The sequence below is a fragment of the Fukomys damarensis genome, unplaced genomic scaffold (genome assembly GCF_012274545.1).
Source record: "Fukomys damarensis isolate Sample0158 unplaced genomic scaffold, DMR_v1.0_HiC HiC_scaffold_35, whole genome shotgun sequence".
Lineage (NCBI taxonomy): Eukaryota > Metazoa > Chordata > Mammalia > Rodentia > Bathyergidae > Fukomys > Fukomys damarensis.
In genome coordinates this window covers 55,603,798-55,622,536 of record NW_022900947.1, presented here as the reverse complement: position 1 = coordinate 55,622,536, position 18,739 = coordinate 55,603,798, and the positions used below count along the sequence as shown (strand labels likewise).

The 18,739-nt window shown below is 37.2% G+C and overlaps 1 protein-coding gene across 1 annotated transcript in view; it reads right to left on the bottom strand.

Annotated features, from left to right (window-relative positions):
• Positions 1–211: 211 nt before the first annotated feature.
• The window catches only part of Dck (deoxycytidine kinase), a 25,144-nt gene continuing 6,616 nt past the window's right edge, over positions 212–18,739 (bottom strand). The window contains exons 3-7 of the mRNA XM_010606102.2: positions 8,957–9,150; positions 7,775–7,922; positions 4,946–5,061; positions 3,352–3,442; positions 212–1,545 (exon numbers count right to left, since the gene is read on the bottom strand). Of these exons, the coding sequence (XP_010604404.1) occupies positions 1,519–1,545; positions 3,352–3,442; positions 4,946–5,061; positions 7,775–7,922; positions 8,957–9,150 (576 nt within the window). The 3' untranslated portion in view covers positions 212–1,518. The remainder of the gene's footprint in view (positions 1,546–3,351; positions 3,443–4,945; positions 5,062–7,774; positions 7,923–8,956; positions 9,151–18,739) is intronic.

The window sequence follows — 18,739 nt, the reverse complement described above, 5'->3', positions numbered from 1 at the left end:
TAGCTCAACAAAAAATGATAATGCTTTGTGATATATATGAATCAAGGTCATTTTTATCAGTCATTTCTTTGAAAGAGGGGGAAAAGGCAAAATCCTACAAGATAAAGCAAATTATGAAATAAAGAGTAACCACAACATTCTCAAAGTAGAAATGTCTTTTATTTGAATTTTTTTTTGTATTAGGGATCAAACTCAGGACCTTGTGCTTGCAACACAGGTGCAGCTTCACTGAGCTAAATCCCAGGCCCTTTTATTTTAATTTTAAAACAGTGGGCTCCTAACAGACCCGGACACAAGGGAAAACAGAATGAGGCAGGAAATGGTGAGAGTACACAGACTAAAGTGCCAAGGCAATCTCCACCTCGGCTTCAGGTTCTCCTTTGACTTCTCACCAAGTATGAAGACAGACTCCTCCTTCTGAGCAAAGGAACAATAGGAAATAAAATGGAAAAGTATCACTATGTCCCACTGGCATATCCTACAAAAATGGAAAGTTTAAGGATAACTATACTTCCTCCTAGAGCAACCTAAGGGAAATCGTTTAAACAAATCTTTTAACTCTAATAAGACCACTCTCTTTCAATACAATGGTCTAAAAAGGGAAAAGCAGGTAGCTTTTAAGTTTCATGCAAACTGAATATATTCATGCAATAACTTTGCAACTACCTTTTAAATATAGGAAAGAATTCCCCCTTAATCCTCCAGAAATCTCATGTAGAGGGATGAAAGATATTACCCATATTGCAGGTGAAAAATCAAAGTAGAGAAAAGATTACATGATTTGTAAAATAGGTTTCGCAAATATCATACTGGGAACAAAGCCTAACCTGCCCCTCTACAAGTATGTAATAGATACTTTAATAAATATCAATGAAGTCATTAAATACTAAACTTTATCTTCTCTTCAACATAAATTAGAGGAATGGGAAGCCCTTGATAAAAAACACTTGAAACCACAGGGGCCAGAAATCTAACAAAGTGGCAGAGTTCTTATCTCCCATGCATGAGGCCCTAGGTTTGATACCTAGCACCTCCAAAGGGAAAAAGAAAAAAATTCAGAATCCTTACTCTAGAATTCCTTAAATTCTACTTTTCAACCTTTAATAGATACACTAATTTAAAGTTTCCAGTTAAGAAACCAGTTACCAATGAGGTGAGACGAATCCTGGGAAAGTCAACCCGCTGAGGAAACTAATGAAGGGCAAAGACAGGAGGCTGGGTCCTTTATAATGCTGTTCAAAACTATAATGATTCTGGGGCCATCTACCTCCAGACTTCCTGTTGGGGGTAGTCAGTAATTATCTGGCTTTCTAATTAAAAGAAGGAAGGAGGAAGCAAAGGAGAGAAATAAGTCACAAGGTTTTACACAGGATTCATACAAATATCTTTTCTTTTCTTGGAACACAACCTGGTTGAGAAGTTGAGCCTTCTAAAGACCCAGGTGTGAACACTGAGCTATGAAAATACACAAAGCTGAAGTATCTGGAAACATTCGGCTGCCTGTAGTCTTCTGCAAGATCACAAAGTGCTCAAAAATTCTTTGACCTAAAGAAAGGAAAATAGTATTTATATATATATATCCTTGACAGATTTAGGGTACTGATATTCATCTTTATTTGAGAGTATGTAACAGCTGAAGACCCCCACTGTGTAAGTAACTCTAACACAATGCCATAGCACTCACAGTACTTTCCAAAGAAATATCATGAAATACTTCAGCAGTAAAAAGAATGACCTAAGAGCTCATGTGAGGAGCTAATTTATATAAGACTGATGCCATCCTGAAACAGTCAGAACTCTAGCTGTATAATCTATTTAAATATCATACATCAGCAGTACCTGCAGCTTTAATACCATTAATAACTACTTCAGTTTAAACGACTTTGCAGATTAAACATGGTAGATTCGCAATGTTCCTAAGCCACAAATGTAATCGTGTACTCTAACAATGTAAGTGGTGGGCAAAGCTATGTAAGCACAATCCAAGACTCTTACAAAAAAATCAGCCTGAAAAAACAAAGATCATTGCCTTGTGAAATTGATAGTTGCTTGTTAATACAGAGACAATTTTATTTATTTTAACAGTATTATAAGTGAATTGTATCTGTATTTTTAACGCCATTAATAGTAAAAAGAGGCTGCTTGACACATGCATTTTCTAGATACTTTACATGATGGGGAAAACATCCACTTATTACAGCAATGTAAAATGCTGAGGTTTCAAAACATCCAGACATATCCCTTACAAACGGATGTTATGTCCTCACTATCATAAACAGCAGACATTTTATAAAAGAACAAAGAAAAAAAATCAAGTTTCTCTCAAAACTGAAGAAAAAATTAAGGCTCTTCTTTAGATTTTAGATCACTAAGTTAATTAATGCAGGTATACAGATATTTGTTGTATAATTCCCTTTACTACTGTCTCAAATGTTCATCAACAGATTCTCTATTTATGCCTTTATCATATCATGGTACCATTCAGAATATGATCAACTTCTCACTATTTGAGGGCTAAATTAATTTTGATTAAGACAATGACTCGATGACTAAGCAGTTTTGATTCACCTTTGACATGTTTCCAAACAAAATTCAAAAGTAAAATCTCTTAATCTCAAGGCCTCACCTAAAAATAGATGAAAGCCATATCTTATAACTTTAAATATATATTCCATAATGAATTTATCTATAAAAATAAACTTAATTTTCAGTTTATTAAACTGTTTATTATAAAGTTTACTATTAAAATATTTAGATACCAACACTTTAATTCCATGGTAGGTAGGGAGGGAAGGAGGGGGTGAAGGGAGGGTGGGGACAAGGAGAAAAAATGAGAACCAAGACCTGTCATGTAAAGGTACAAGATCCCAGTGATGAATGTAACTGTACTGTATACCTAGAATGTACCAATAAATTCAATTAAAAAAAAAATTTAGACAAGAGCTGGGGATTTAGCTCAGTAGTTCCACGGCCTACCTTGCAAGTGCAAGGACCTGAGTTCAATCCCCAGTACCAAAAAAAAAGAGAAGGATAAGAAAGAATGCATTACTATAATTATTTCTGTCTTACAGACAAAGAAACAAAAAGATATAGGTCTTTATTTGAGCTCAGGCCACAAAGCTGGAATGTAAAGTCAGGTTAGAATCTAAACTGTGTAGTCTTCTGCAGCCCTTAACCACTTCTTAATGTAATTTTTTTTTTTTGGTACTGGGGATCGAACTCGGGTGGCTTGTGCTTGTGAGGTAGGTGGTGGCTTAATATAACTTTTGCAAGCTCTTTTGTCCAATAATTTTCTCACAATTTAGTATACTTTTCTAGACAAAACATATAATAGTTTATGTCTACCTCTACCTTTTCAACTAGACTTTCATGATTGTCTTTGAAGTCTTCATTAACATCCAATGTTAAGATAGGCACCTCCTGTAGATACTCAAAGTTGGTTCTGTTTAAAAAAAAAGAAATTTACAAAATCAGACAAGTGATAAACAAGAGAAAAACATCAAAAACTCATTCTTATATCATTGGAAAATCAAAATGCTGCCAATCACTTAAGTTATTTTGCAAGTAACACAACGGACTGCCCCTCCCTTCACACGTGGATTTACAATATATAAATGAGAAATCTTAGACACAATAAGTATGTAAAACTAGACAGTGTAACATGATGCTTCTCAAAGAAAGAAATCATATGAAACAGAAATTGCATTTGAAAGGTGAGGTGGAATATCGATGTGGCTCAGTGGTAGAGCAGTTCTCTAGTATGAACAAGGCTGAATTCAACAGCCAGCAATGCCAGAGACAGACAGCACACTAAACTCAGAAGTCACCCGAGGCTCCAAGGCTGCCCAAGATCACCCACTAAGAATGAGCCTACACTGAGCCACAAGCTGACTAGTGACAATCCACATGATTAACCTAAAAACTACGACACCTACCTCACAGCCATGATCTAAGAAACAAGTCTGATATATACATATTCTAAGGTTTCCAGTAAATGCCTGAGACTGCATGTAGGAAACCCCATACATAATACAGATTTGTTCCTGTATATACACATACAAATTTAATCGCTCTTCTATATTAAAAGTGACTTTTAAAAATTAGGTTGAGAATGTTTAACTTTTCCACATAAAGGTGGAACTTATGGCTTCTCTTTGGCAGATGTGAATTCCAGTACCACTCACTACTCCTGTGCTTTGGGGCCACTGTGAAGGAAAATCAGGCCGACCTGATCACAAGCACTGTGCTCTGTGAAAGTTGATCTAATACAGAGAATGCTGCAAGTGGCTCTCAGATGATACTATATGCAACATGGATATGCTGGGCAAGGGCTGATTCATATCCTGGCTGCACCAGACGAGGCGGGTTAGGACAAAACAACATAGGATTCTAACACACTACTCAGAATGCTAATTCCAACTATATTGCCCAGAATGGTTGGTCTCAAACAGCTAGGCTCAAGTGATCCTGCTGCCTCAGCCTCGCAAGCAGCTAGGACTATAGATAAACCCAGCCTGGTGACCAATTCAAAACTTACAAATTGTTTATTTCTGAAACTTTCCACTTTATGTTTTCACACCAAGGTTACTGTTGATACTTGGAACTGTGGAAAGTGACACTGCAGGCAACAGGGGGTACTGTATCATAGTAACTCGTCCACCTGAGTACTGGCACGTAACATACACAGATACGCTCTTACTCATCACTTAAGTAAGTCCATGTGTTATACTCTCAATGCTACTAGGAGATACCAGTTATAAAATCTTGAGAAGAAATGACATTTTATTGTACTTCACTCAACCCATACCTAATCCTAAGAGACATAAATAAATAAATGGCTAAAAATTAAAAAACATTACAGGTTGCCACTCACATCTTCCAACTAAGAGACTAGAACCTAATAAAGATGTTGAGAATGAACAGCATTAGAAAGGAGGAGGCTTACTTCAGCGTCCTATGCAGGAGCCAGCTTTCATGCTTATAGTGCAGCTTCTCTAAATATTCAAGAGGGATACCTTGCTCTTCAGTTCTTCCTCGTGAATGTATCCTACTCAAGCATTTCTAGAGGTAGGAAAATAAAAGCACAGGGAAAAATTATTTGCTGTTTGCTTGTCTACTGCCATCAAAATTTTCTAGTGTCTTTAGTGAAGCTAGCCAAAATATGTTCATTCCCTCCAAAATAATGAAATAGTTCATTTTCTCCTCCATTTGCTTTTTCTGTAATTTGGTGGCTAAGTAAAATTTTGTGGCTTCTAAAAGTCAAAATAACTTGTTTTTCAGTATCCACACATAAAACAGACTAACTGATACAGGTTTGATAGAAAGGCAAAGAAAGTTCATAAAACATCTACTTAAAATTTTCAGAGGATAGCTAACAGGTGTGTCACCTTTGTTGCTAACCAAACTTGACTGTAAAACATCTGTTCCATTAATGTAAAACTACTAAAGGCTGTGGCTCCTAATATGGTGAAAGCTCTACACCACCATGACCATAAAGAACTTTGGGATGTTTTATACTACTTCCCTTGTATTATTGTAACTTTTAAGCACTGTGATATGGCTAGCAGGGTGAACAAGGAACTGAATTTTAAAATTTTATCTGATTTTAGTAACTGTAAATAGGCACCCTAAACAAGTGGCTCTAGATCATTTCCCTCAGGAATAAATATACAAAATTATGCACATTTTGTAGGAGTTCATAGACTCTTAAAAATGCATTCATGCATCCAAAGATATAAGAACCTCCATGGGGCCAGGATTTAGCTCAGTGGCACTGTGCCTGCCTAGCATGCACAAGGTCCTGAATTCGATCCCCGGCATACACACACACACACAAAAAGCCTCCAAGTAGAGAAGCACTTGATTAGCACACCCAAGACCCTCAGTTCAATGCCCAGACCCATGAAAGAAAGGAAGAGAAAGAAGAAAAAAGAACTTCCCACCTGAATAACATACATTATTTGTAGATCACAGCATATAAGTTGTACTTCAATCTCCACATCGTGAGATCAAAATTCACTGTTTAATTTTTTAAGTTTATTACAGCAAAAGACTCAATGCCATTAATGTCCCTTAAAACACCTCCCCCTCACTTCAAACACAGCTATCCTATCACTGTAGTGCTTTATGAAGCAGCTCTGGAGTTGCACTGCCACAGCTACCTCCATGTCTTGGACTGTTCAAAATTTTCCCTTTCACAGTCTTTTTGACTCTGAGGAAGAGCCAGAAGTCACCTGGACCAGATCTGGTGAATACGGAGGATGAGAAGACACCATCATGTTTTTAGGAGCTGCCATTCCATTAGATGGCACTTGGCGGCAGCAGTCGCCATATTTTTTATCAACTCACAAAGGTATTCACAAAAATAGGACTCCAGAACTTCAGAAAGTGGCAAGGATGATGGGATGGGATAAGTGTCTGAAAAGTAAGGGAGAGGGCTTTGTAAGGGGTTAATGTGTCTTTTAGTGTACTTTTAAAAATTTAAAATTCACCCATGTTTTGAGAAAAATTTATAAATTCTCATTTCAAAAATTAATCATCTAATTAAGATATAAAAACAACATTGATGAAATAAAATAGTTTTGTGTTAGTTTTTAAGGTATTGATGGAATATTTCCAACAGAATGAAATCATTAGTGTTCTTTGTTTTTTTGCAACATGTGTGGGTACTATTTATGTAATTAAAAGCAATTCTTTTCAAAAATAAAAATGAATTTCCAAATTATGCTAAATTCTGGCTTATTTGACATGAAAAATGAAACAAAATCATCCTAATTTCTTTGCAAATTCAGTTTCAATAGTAACACAGTATTCTAACAAATTTCAGGCTAGAAGTTATGACATTTACATTCATCAGAGCCTACCTTGTGTCTTACCAAAGAGGAAAAAAAAAGAAACAATGTCAATGCAAGCATCAAAATCAGAAGCTTCCTATCGAATGTAAGATATTATGGAGATTAGTGTTAAAAAAGGTATCCACTTGATCTTCCCAGATTCATTACATAATATAATATATAAATACTTACTGTTACAACCCATCACTGAAAGGCATATTTTCAGGAAACTTCCCCTGAACCTATCTTTCTGTCTGTCTCTCTCTCTCTCAGTAGTGGGGATTGAGCCCAGAGCCTTTGCAATGAGATACATTTCCAGCCCCCTCCCCTGACGCCCCGCACTTTGGACAGGGTCTCGCTAAATTACTAAGGTTCCCAGGTTAAGCTTGCAATGCTCCCGCCTCAGCATTCCAGAATGGGTGCACCACCATATCCAGCTTCTAAGTCTGTTCTTTACTGTAGCTGCCACTATACCCTCATAACAAGTCACAAACAACCACAAAATCTCTCTTGAAATGAATATTCACCAACCTTGCCATTCATTTAGCAAATGTTTAACAAGTTCCTACTGTATATCCAGACTCTGCTGTAAGTAAGCACTCGAAATTCAACAATAACCAAAACACCCAAGTCATGAAACCTATACTTTAGAAGTTGCTTAATGTTCCTTAGTCTAGCTGTGACACAATGAGAGCCTGCAAAAGTCAGGAAGAAATAAAAATGAAAAATAAAACAGAACTGAGGAAGAACAGGGAAGGGCCTACAGGAGCAATTTTCCAATCTGGGCTTCTAGTTTGCTGAGAAGATAGAATACTTTTATATTCACAGTTGTGGGTCTAGCAGCAAGGAGGTAATGGTGGCTTCAGTACAGACCACTTTAAAGAGTTCTAAATATTACTTTAAATTTTCAAAAGAGCAAACAAATCTTTACAGGGCCTCACCTCTGGAGCAGCTCGAAGATAAATGATTCCATCCAGTTCAAGACTTTGGCCAAATTGGTTATTCATCCAGTCATGCCAGTCTTGATATATTGTCCACTCTGTCTCATTCATGCAGTCAGATTCATACAAATTAGATGCAAAAATGTACCTGGGAAAGAGTCTTCATTAATACATCATTCCAGGGGCAGAGGAATCTACTAACTAAAAATGAACATTCCCCTAAACCCCAAGTCAGACAGTCCCTCAGAGAGCAGAAAACACAAGAGCCTCTCCACCTACAGGAAGAGTGTTCTTGGATGGCAGCGCTCAGACTATGAAGACTCCTGAAGTCCGGAGATGCTTCCTGAGGTTCTGGGAGGCCAGATTACTTCATATACTACTATATTTCAAGCATAAAAAATACAGACTGAATATGGGCACATAAACCCAGCTGTCTTTTATTAAAACACAACTTTTTATCACAAGTAAATTACGTTAACATGAATTGTTTTCTTTAAAACAGGGTCTCCCTAAGTAGTTTAGGTTGGCCTTGAACTCACTATGTACCTAGGCTGTCCGAAGTCCAGTCTCAAACTCACAAGTCTCCAGCCTCAACTTTCCTAGTGCTCAGGTTACAGGCGTATACCGGCAGGCCCAGCTTCCCAGCTAATTCCTACCAACACAAATAGCAGCAAGATACAAAGTGCTTTGGACTCCTTAATAACTATTAAGAATGGAAAGGAGTCCTGAAACAAAAAATCTGAGAACCCCTATTCTGAGCTCCTTTGGAGGTCAAAAGAATCCCGGCATATACACAGCAATTCTAAGGCCCCTTAAGAAATGCTTATCCCCTTGGTCCAGGCAAGGGTACAGGTCCAGATTTAACCAGAGCATACAAGAATTTTAAAAGGGTTGGAGGAAGAAAAATCTCCTCTGAAAATTTTAATTAAACAATCATCTTATTCTTCTTTATAGTTTTCACAGAAGCTAAAGGTTACGAATGCTAGAACTTCTCGATGCCCTTAGTACTAGAATGCTGAAGGTATGAAATGTAATTTCCTATCTTAAGTCCCCAATTCCTTTTCTAAAACTATCTGTGGTTCCCAGGAAACAAGAAAAAAGGAAAGAAATGAGGAAAAGAAAAAGGATGTCCAGTTCTAAGCCATGACTCCAAACAGCCAAAAATAAGTCATTTATACATACCTGTCACTATACACAGATCGTTCAAAAAATAGCACAGGTTTCTCCGCATCTTTGAGTTTGCCATTGACAGAGGCGAGCTGAGCACGTATTCGACTGAGACAAGCATAGGATTGGAAAGTAAAAGACCATCGTTCAGGTTTTGCATACATCATCTGAAGAACATTCCCACCACTTTTCTGAGAGGTTGTCAGTTCCTAAATTGAATTTTCAAAAAGAAACAAGAAAATTAATGATCAATAGTTATTTTTACTTTCTAAAGGCTCAATAACAGAAGTCACATAAGTGCGTCATGATTAGTAAAACCAAGATGACTGAATCCCATTCCTCATTCTCTTTCCCAGTGTATTTTTCAGGTTACCTGAGGTTGAACAAATCTTTAGCTCTTTCTCTCAAGAGGTCACAAACGACCCATGTAAAAAATTATTTGGTCAAAATAAAAAGTTTCGATTAGCAGCCAGGCATGGTGACACACACCTGTGATCCCAGCACTCAGGAAGCTGAGGCAGGAGGACTGCCACAAGTTCGAGGCTAGCATGGGCTACAATAGTGAATTCAAAAACAGCCTGAATGACATAGTGAGACCTCATCTCAAAAAAAAAAAAAAAGTCAATTAGTTGTCAATATTTAAAAGCTAAATAAAAATAACTGGATTTATATATTCTTTTTAAAAACAGAAAAATCAAGCGATATGGAGCTTGCATTTCCTCATGGAAAAACTGGTTAGTCAAGTCACATGTGCCTCCCTTAAGTGAGATGTATGCTCCCCAGTTTTTCAGTCTCTGCCCTTCCCTACTGGTTCTTTAATAGATCCTCAGTGACCCATGAGAGATCCACATCCCGTTGAACCAATCATAAGTTAAAAATAAGCTTGAAATGCATTGATTGCACAGAACCTACCACACATAGCAGCTTAGCAACCCAAGACAGGAGGGCAGGTGCTTATCCTCACGATCCTGTGGATGGCGTGGCTCACTGCTGCCACCCAGCACCACAAGCAGGTATCACACTACATTCTGCTCTCTGATCAAAAGAACTGGAGTAGTTTCCACTGCATGTACATCACCTCTGCACCATCAGAAAGTCAGAAATATCATCAGTGGAGCCATCATCCATCAGGATGAGTGGGGCCCATCTGTATTCAGTTAGTACCCAGACCTTTTAAGCACTCATACTTGAGTTTATACTCCTATCTTCCAATGTGACAAAGCAGATCCTCCTCAAAATTTTGTTTGTAATCATACTGTTAGAACTACTATTGTTCTGCATAACTAATATTTAATAAAAATAATGATACACTAAAAAATAATTTCCCTGGCTCTGTCCATTAAAAAGGCCTTTGTAAGAAAAGTATAAATATCATCTAGATTATGGAATCTAAGTATTTTTCAATAAAAGATACTCTGTACCTGACTCCAGGTCTGGAAAAGGAAATATACAAAATAAGCTTCACATATCTTGTCCCAGCAAATAAGAAAACTATCAAAGACTAGCTGGAGTGGGTGAAGGGCAAAGGAAGTGGGATACACAGGCTTCCAAAAGAATGGAAGACAAAAATTTCTAAGTTCAGAATACTTAAAAATAACAACAAAAACAAAACTAATCACGTTTAAGAGGATGCTAAGGTACTAATTAATTATTCTAGAAAGTCATATATGAAAAGAAAAACAAACATGGAGCATTTTATTCTAGCTTTTTCTGTAGACATGTTCTGTGGATAATGAAGGACTAGATGGAAAAGGGGTGTTTTTACTAAATCTAACAGATTCAGAAGACTTGAGAAAGAATATCATCTTTCTAACACCTAATGATATATTACATTGAGGTAATAATTCACAGTAGATACTAAAATAATTAGCAAAATGTTGACAAAGAAACTTTTTTGAGACAGGTCTCTCTAGAATGGCGAGATGGGCTCAAAGCCTTCCCTGCTTTAACCATGGAAGAAAATAGGCAGAGAAGGACCTTATCTCATGTAATAAAAGCTACTTTTGTCCAACCTACTACCAACATCAGTAAGTGGGGAGAAGTTGACAGCTTTCCTTCTAAAATCAGAAACAAGACAAAGATTAAGATGTCTGCTATCACCACTCCTGTTCAGTACAGTTCCTGAAACATAAGCCAGAGAAATCAGGCAAGAGAAAGAAAAAGAATAGGTATAAGAAAGGAGGAAGTCAAATTATTATTTGCAGATGACACAATCCTCTACATAGAAGACCCAAAAAAATTCCAGCAAGACTCCTAAAATTAATAACCAAACTCAGTAGTGTAATAGGATACAAAGTCAACACACAAAAATTAACAGCATTCCTGTAGATCAATAATAAACTTAACAAAACAGAAATTAGGAAAACAATCTCTTTTATGATAGAATCAAGAAAAATTAAGTATTTAGAAATTAACCTAACCAAGGAAGTGAAAGACCTCTACCATGAAAACTATAGCTCTTTTGGGATTGGGTCCTTGTCTGGCTTTGGAATCAGAATTATGCTGGCTTTCAGAAATTACTTAGGGAGGGGCTGGGGATTTAGCTCAGTGGTGCCACCACCTGCCTCGAAAGCACAAGATCCTGAGTTCAATCCCTTGGTCCACACCTGCCAAAAAAGAAATTACTTTGGGAGTACTCCTTCCCTTTCAATTTCATTCAACAGTTTGAGAAGTACTGCATTGGCGTTAAATCTTCCCTAAAGTTCTTACAGAATGTGGCAGGGCATCTCTCAGGACCTGGGCTTTTCTTTTTTTAATCACAACTTCAGTCTTTTTCTCTGATATTGGATTATTCAGAGGTGCTTGTTTGTTTTGGTACCGGGGATCAAACTCAGGACCGTGCACTTGCAAGGCAGGCTACGGCACCACTGAGCTAAATCCCCGGCCCTATTCAGGGTTTTTATATATTCTTGGTTCTTGCTTTGATAGTTCCTATGCTATCTAGGAATCTCTTCATTTCTTCTGAATTCCCATTTTATTAGAGTACAGGTTCTCACAGTAGTTCCTAGTAATATTCTGGAGTTCCAGTTACATCTGTTGTGATTTTGCATGTTTCATTTCTAACTGCATTGATTTGGGTTTTTTATTTCTTTATTTTGGCAAGATTGGCTGAAGGTTTATTTTATTTACTCTTTCAAAGAACCAGCTCTTAAATTCAGTGATTTTGTGTACTACTGTTTTAGTCTTGATATCATTAATTTCTGCTCTGATGTTTATACTCTCCTTCCTCGTACTAGCTCTGGGTTTGCTGCTGTGTATGTTTCTGTTTCCCATTACACCAGGAGGCCATCTTACATGATGTTAAAACTGATCCATTTCCTCAAGCATTGCCAGCCTAACTCATCCCAAACAGATCTCAAGGTCCCCCAAGGGTTTCTCTACTACACTCTGCAAAAACTGTCATATATAATGTTCATCTCTACAAAGCAAAAACTCAATAAAAAGATATTTAGAAATCTACAAATTCTATTAAGTAGCATCTAAAAATTATTCTTTTATGTCATTTGACATGTAATGATGACTGCTTCAAAGGTATTAAGAAAATAGTTTACTCTAAGCCAAACCTGAGTGACCTGGGAGTGTGGATTTGGGTTATCCTGAATAACAGTTCTGCCCTGAAACAGGGTACATGAGCTTTTATAGCCACAGAACACAGAAAGCCATAAGTTAAATGTTTGGCAAACACACTAATGGGAGCATTAGATAAGAGGCAACGGCAAAGCTAGAAACTCCTTCTACTTGTTTCAGATGTTATACCATTCTTACTCTAGGTTGGCGGGAGGGAGCTGGAGATCTGAGCTAAGGGATGGTTCCCCTATGTTTTTGTTTGTCTGCAAGTGCTGCGGACCAAGGAACTCACTGTGTATGCTAGGCAAGCACTACACCTCTAAGCTACACCACAGCCCTATTCCAAAAGTTTCACCTAATAGTTGTGAGGATGTAAGGTCAGATATAAAGGTTGAAGGTAAAGGTTGTAAGCTATTACCTTGACAATAACAACCCAAGAAAATTCTGACTTCCAACCTACAATTTTAATGTACAAAAATCCTAAACAAGATATTAGCAAAGAGAATGCAACAATCATCATAAAGAGGAAGTCAGAAAATGGAAAGATACCTCGTTCCTAGATAGGAAGAACCAATAATAGTGAGAATGGCCATACCTCCACTTTTATACTAATCAAAATACCAAAAGAACTAAAAAAAAACCAAAAAACAAAAAACTAAAATTCATATGGAACAGGATAACAAAAGCAATGCTGGACAACAAAAGCAGCACAGGAAGTATCATAATCCTAGACTTCAAGTTACACTACAAAATGACAATAATATAAACAGCATGGTACTGGCACAAAAACAGACATGTGGATGAATGGGACAGAACAGAGGATGCACAAACAACCCCAGGCACAGTAGGCTATTTGATCTATTTGAAAAGGGCCAAAAACATACACTGGGGGAAAGATTATTGAATGATGCTGGAAAAACTGGCACCTACATGCAGAAGATTAATCTAGACCATCTCACCATTACTAAATTACAATCAAAATGGATCAAGATCTAAAAGTGAAAACAGAAACAATCTGCTAAAAGATAAAACAGGTAAAACTCTTCGCAGGCATGGTGGCTCACACCTGTAAATACCAGTACTTGGGAGGCTGAGGCAGGAGGACTGCTGCAAGCTCAAGGCTAGCCTAGGCTACATCATGAACTCAAGGCCAGCCTGAACTACACAGTGAGATCCTGTCTCAAAAAAAAAAAAAGGTAAAGCTCTTTAAGACAGGCACGGGCAAGAACTTTCTGAAGCAAAGGCACAAGAAATAGTACTAACAATATGCACCGCAAAAGAAATAACTAACAGAGTCAAGAGACAACCTACAGAAGGGGAAAAAAATTGTTGCCAGTTACTCCTCAGGAAAGGACTAATAACTATATCATATAAAGAACTCAAAAAACATAAGCCCTTCCCCAAAATAGAAGACCTGATCAAAAATGGGCAATTGAGGCTGGGGATTTAGCTCAGCGGTTCAGTGGCCTGCCTTGCAAGCGCAAGGACCCAAGTTCAATCCCCGGTCCCAAAAAAAAAAAAAAAAAAAAAAAAAAAAAAAAAGGGCAATTACAATGAATTAACATATTTCAGAAGAAGTACAAATGGCCAATGAAGATATGAAAAAATGTTCAACATCTCTGGCTATTCAAGAAATACATATTAAAACAACAATGAAATTCTACCTTACTTCAGAAAGAATGGCTATCATCAAAAAATCAAATAAAAACAAATGCTAGCAAGACTGGGAGGAAAAGGGGACCCTTCTACATTGCTGATAGGAACAGAAGCTAGTAAAACCACTATGGGAATCATATGGAAATCCCTCAAAATACTGAAAGTAGAAATTCCATCTGACCCAGCAATTGCCCTTCTAGGTATCTTCCCAAAAGAGTCATCATATTACAAATTAGGTATGCATACTTGTGTTTATAGCACAACTCTTAACAGCTAAATCTTGGAAGCAGTCTGTATGTCCATCAGCACATAAATGAATAAACAAAATGTGGTATTTATACACAATGAAGTACTACTCTGCCATAAAGTAGGATAAAACTTGAGTCATCTGTAAGAAAATGGATGTACCTTAAGACCATTAGTTAAGTGACATAAATCAAACAGGTTAAAACATCATGTGGTTTCTCTTACATGAGAAACCCAAAATATAAGTAAGTTAAAGAGAAAAATAGATGATAGATAATAAGAAACAGAGAGATAGAGCTTTTATAAAAGGGAAGGAAACCAAGAGATAGAGGGAGGGAGGAAGGAGAGGGGATGAAAATAGAATTAAGATGTGTTATTCACATGTATCAACTTCCCATGATGAATGTTACCATTATATACTGTAAACAAGTACTAACAAAAATAAAATGTTTTAAATGAAGTTATTTTTATTAGAAAAGAACATTGTTGTCTTAATTACTTTTTCTTGTTGCTGAAACAAAATACCTAAAGTTAAAGGAGAAAGGGTTTATTTTTGGTTCACATTTTGTAGAAGTTTCAGTCCATAGTTGGCTGGCTCTAAGGAATAGTGGCAGGGCAGAGGGACATCACAGAGAAGAATCAGTTCATGGTGGGAAAAGGCAGAAGGCACCAAGCTACAAGTGACCAACTGCAAGTAACTAGCAGGAAACCTCTTTCTGTCTCTTATATCCAGGCTACCTAGCACTCATACCCTTAATACTAGCATCCTTAATCCTAACATTGCTCCATGAATCAATTACACACTCTATATCAAGCCACCCCTGAAAAGCCCACTGATGATGACTTGAGGCTTCTGGGGAACATGTATGTATTTTATTTTCCTGACCTACTAAGCACTGAATTTTAAAATCAATCTAAAGACAAGTTTTTGTATATGAAAAGAATAATCACACAAGTCTCTATCCTACATATAAAAATATCAAGTACACACGTTTAAGCTGCTCTTTGAGCTTATGCTATTTGTTTTCAGTTCTGACATACCTTGTAGTTTTCTATCTATTCTTTTAGTATGCAGTATTAACAGTTCCTTCCTTTATTAAAACTATAAGATATTTTGCTAAGTGAAACATACGGACAAATATTATCATTCCACTTCTGGGTATCTAAAATCATCAGATTCATAGCAAGTAGAACAGTGGTTACCTAGGGCTGAGAAAAAGAGACAGAGACAGTTGTTGAATTGGTATAGAGTTTTAGTTTTGAATTTTTTTTTTTTTTTTTTGGTACCGGAGATCAAACTCAGGTCCTTGCCCTTGCAAGGCAGGTGATGGAACCACTGAGCTAAATCTCTAGCCCCTAGAGTTTTAGTTTCAAAAGAGGCAAAGGTTCTGAAGATCTGTTTCACAACAATGTAAATATACTTAACACCATTAAATGGTACACTTAAGAATGGTTAGGATGGTAAAATTTCATGTTTAATAACAAAAAATTAATGAAAGCCACCCTTCATGCCTGTAATCTTAGCACTTGGGAAGTAAGGCAGGAGGATTGCCATGAGTTTGAATTCAGCCTAGATTATATAGTGAGTTCAAAGGCAGCCTGAACTATATAGTGAGACCCTGTCTCAAAAGGAAAAAATATAATAATAAACATCATACACATTCTTTTATTAGTGTCCTTTAGTTTCTCAATTAATGTAAACTGTCGTGCCAAAGCAATTTCAGAGTCTATTAAAAGAACTCAGGGCGGGGGATTTAGCTCAGGGGTTCCGCCACCTGCCTCACAAGTGCAAGATCACAAGTTTGATTCCTGGTAACACAAAAAAAAAAGAACTCAGAGGCTCAATCCTGACTTATCACCTAATTATAAAAATAATAATCAGCTAATTCTAAAACTATATTAATTAAAATTTAAGCAAAAAATCTGTAATAGAATTTTATAGGTCTGATATTTCTGGAAAGCAATTTAACTACATTTTTCCCCTTAAGATCTGTACCATTTGGTCCAATTCAACTTTTAGAAACTTCCATTTGGCTCTAAATAATCATATCCATTGTCACTTCATGGTAGAATATTTCACCATTTTACAGGAATCATATATTATTTCTATAATAAGTGAAAAAATATAAAAATGTCAAGATATAAAAATGAAAGGAAAAGTACACTACTGTTTCACAGACAAGTATATTCACACCTTCTTTCTCAGTTAGTAATTTCTTAGTGACTTCTTGGTAATAAGTAACACACATGCTAAGTACCTGGACTCAGTCACCCAACAACGTATGCATATTTCAAACATCATGTTGTATACTATATATGTTTTGTCAACATAAATTTTTAAACATTTAAAAAGTTAACCACCGTGGGAAGGAGAACCACGCATGCTCCCGACCCAGCAGGCAGCGCTCAAGCGCCAGGAGGTACACCAGGCCGATCCACGGTGGGAAGGAGAACCACACCTAATGCCGACCCAGCAGCCATCACTACTCAAGCGCCGGGAAGGCACCCCTGAACCCCCATAAGACCCCCCCACACTCTCAGACTCCTGACTGTGCAAGTCTTTGGACCCACTCTGCAAAGACAGAGGTGGTCATCAAGGGTATTTTTCTGAGTTCCCAACTTTGAACATCTTTAAAGAAAGGGCGTGGGAAACCTGTAATAGAATGTTGTGGAGTTCAACCATTCAGAAGGATGGGAAACTCAATCTGGGCCTTACAGCCCAAGGTCAGTCAGCGTCATGGGGTTCAGCAATCAGCTAACTGAGATCAGGGGTCTTCCATCCTCACTCTGTCTGAGCTATTAAATGGTTAATATACTATAATGAAAAGTTTGTTCACTGCAGACATGTTCTGGACTGCTTCTTGATTTCAATTTAATTCAAATGATTTAAGGGTGATAGACTAGTGACTACCACAGGTGGTCAGTGTCCAAGTTGTGCTTGATCTTAATGTGTTGCTGATTGTATCAGTTGGGGTAAAGCATTGCCATTGATTTGATGAGCTGTTTTCTCTGATGTTATGAAGATGAGAATGTCTGTGGGTCGTTACAGACACAGAAGCTAGGGTGCAACTATATCAGGAAGATTTGGGTGATAATCCAGAGATTAGACCAAGGACAGTCCGATAACAAAAATTAAAATGAGAAAACACTTAAGCAAGACACAAGGACAGACTTCCAGTTCACCAATGGCAAACAGTAGGGCAAATGAGGATGAAAAGGCCGATAGTGAACCACCAGGACACCCTGAACTCAAAGCACAGGAAGTAACAAAACAGATCAATCAGGCTCTAGAAAAATTCAAAACAGAAATAATTTCCCAGATAACCATAGAGATAGTGAGCAAAATGGAAGTCATGATTCGAGACTCTAGAGCAGAAACTGACAAAAAAATAGATGAGCTCAGGACCATGATAGAAGCCATGAAGGCCCAGCATAAGAAAGAAATGGAAAAAATAAACGCCCAACATAGGAAAGAAATGGAATCCATAAAACAGATTCAAACAGATATCCAGGAGATTAAACACTCTATTGAAAGTGTACGCAACAGAATAAAAGAATGCGAAGATAGGCTCTCAGATATAGAAGATAAGATTGCAGTCAGTGACCATGAAAAGAGAGGTCTCTTAAAAACAGTAAGAGATCATGAGAAATCGATCCAACAACTCCTAGATGATGCAAAGAAGAATAACATAAGACTGATAGGAATACATGAAGTAGCAGGAGAAAATACAAATGACTTAAAAAAGCTGTTTGCAGAATTAATGACAGAAAACTTCCCAAACAGAGGGGAAGAATTTGACATTCAGATAACTGAGGCATATAGGACCCCAACTAGCTACAATCAAAAAAAATCTACACCTAGACATATAATAATCAAGATCCCAGAAACCCAACAGAAGAACAAAATACTACAAGCAGTAAGAGAAAAGAAACAAATCACATACAAAGGAAAGCCCATCAGAATCACAGCAGACTTTTCAACACAAACCCTTGGGGCAAGGAGAGCCTGGAATGAGATATTTCAAGTACTAAAAGAGAACAACCTCCAACCTAGACTGATGTATCCAGCAAAACTCTCTTTCAAAATGGAGGGGGAAATAAGACACTTCCACGACAAAGAACACCTGAGAAACTACATGAATACCAAACCAGCACTACAAGGAATTCTAAACAAGATCCTAGAAAAAGACAATGAAGGCAACAACACCATGAGGCCCAACAGAGCCAATCAAATAGGCAAGGCAAGAAATTAAAAGGAGAACGTGAAAAAGTAAAAAAGAGTCAAAAGGCCAATAACATGTGAATAATAAGTCAGTACATATCAGTTAT